The sequence below is a fragment of the Spinacia oleracea genome, chromosome 1 (assembly GCF_020520425.1).
Source record: "Spinacia oleracea cultivar Varoflay chromosome 1, BTI_SOV_V1, whole genome shotgun sequence".
Lineage (NCBI taxonomy): Eukaryota > Viridiplantae > Streptophyta > Magnoliopsida > Caryophyllales > Amaranthaceae > Spinacia > Spinacia oleracea.
The window spans coordinates 81,206,378-81,207,772 of record NC_079487.1 but is presented as its reverse complement, the minus strand read 5'-3'; the positions used below and the strand labels follow the sequence as shown (position 1 = coordinate 81,207,772).

The window sequence follows — 1,395 nt, the reverse complement described above, 5'->3', positions numbered from 1 at the left end:
TTTCAGTTGGCATAAATGTCACGCACTAAGGCCAGTTCAGACCAGGAACAGTTTTGGAGCTTTACATGATTTGACTAGTGTGACATGTGAAGTTTTGGAAAAGGAGGGTTCATTAGGCCAGGGGGTGAGATTCCCTATGCCTAATGGATAATGTCCTTTGTTGGAATGTGAGGGGATTGGACAGGGATGACAAGCAAAATAGGGTGAAGAAGTTCATTCTCCTTGAAGCAAGGGTTAGAGCCCCTAAATTAGGTTCTCTATACCTTAACATGTGCCGTGGGTGGTGTTTCACAACTAACCTAAGCTAATATAGGAATGGAAGAAACATAGGAATGTGGATATTAAGTTTATGAGCCCCCAAATGATACACTGTCATGTTACTGCAAAGCCTAATGGCAATAGCTTCTTATGTACATTCATCTATGGTTACTCAGATAAAAAGGGGAGGGAATTACTGTGGCAGGAGTTGTGTACTCTTGCTAATTTTGTCTCCTTAGCTTGGGTAATCATGGGTGACTTTAATGTCCTTATGGCAATAGAGGACAGAATTGGTTCAGCTATCAGATTGGCTGAAATACAACCAATGAGATCTTGTACGGCTAGTTGTCAACTCAATGAAGTCAAGATTGTGGGGAGTCACTTTACCTGGAATAAAAAACAAGATGGTCCAGCTAGAGTGTTCACCAGAATTGATAGAGTTCTGGCCAACAGTCAATGGGAAGATACGTTCCCAACTACAGAAGTTGCATACTTACTAGAAGAAGAATTTGACCACTTTCCAATGGTCATGAGCTGCTATAAAACTGTTCAACAGAAAAAACCTTTCAGGTTTTACCATATGTGGATCAACTCTGAGAGTTTTCTCCCTCTAGTGGAGACAAACTGGAACACCTATCCATGGTTGCCATATGTTTAGAGTATTGCAGAGGTTAAAGTGGATCAAAGCTTACTTGAAACTCCTGAATAAGGCTGGGTTTAGGACAGTTGAAGCTACAGACATCAAGACCCATTCTGAATTACTAATGGCTCAGAATGCCCTTCATGCAAACCCTGGTGATATCCATCTAGCTTATGTGGAAAAAGAGGCTAATGAAGCTTATCATCTGGCTCATCAAAACTACCTCTCTTATCTCCATCAATTAGCCAAGCTTAAATGGCTTGAGTTTGGGGATTAGAACTCTAGATTTTTTCACTTAAGCATACAACAAAGAAGAAAACAGAACAAAATAAACTCTATTCATGACCAAGTAGGGAATTGGATCCAAACTAGTGATGGTGTTCAACAAGCCTTCACCCAGTTTTACACTTCCCTATTTGGTGTAGCTAAGGAGAATAGAACTTCAGTGAAAGCAGTGGTGATTGATCAGGGTCCTAGATTAAGGCCCTGTTCGGCAA

The 1,395-nt window shown here is 40.8% G+C and overlaps 1 protein-coding gene across 1 annotated transcript; it reads left to right on the top strand.

Moving 5' to 3' along the window:
• Positions 1-361: 361 nt before the first annotated feature.
• On the top strand, positions 362-1,175 carry LOC130465474 (uncharacterized). Its single transcript, XM_056834245.1, has 2 exons — positions 362-828; positions 917-1,175. Exons 1-2 carry the CDS (start codon positions 362-364, stop codon positions 1,173-1,175), a joined length of 726 nt encoding a protein of 241 aa, XP_056690223.1.
• Positions 1,176-1,395: the final 220 nt, after the last annotated feature.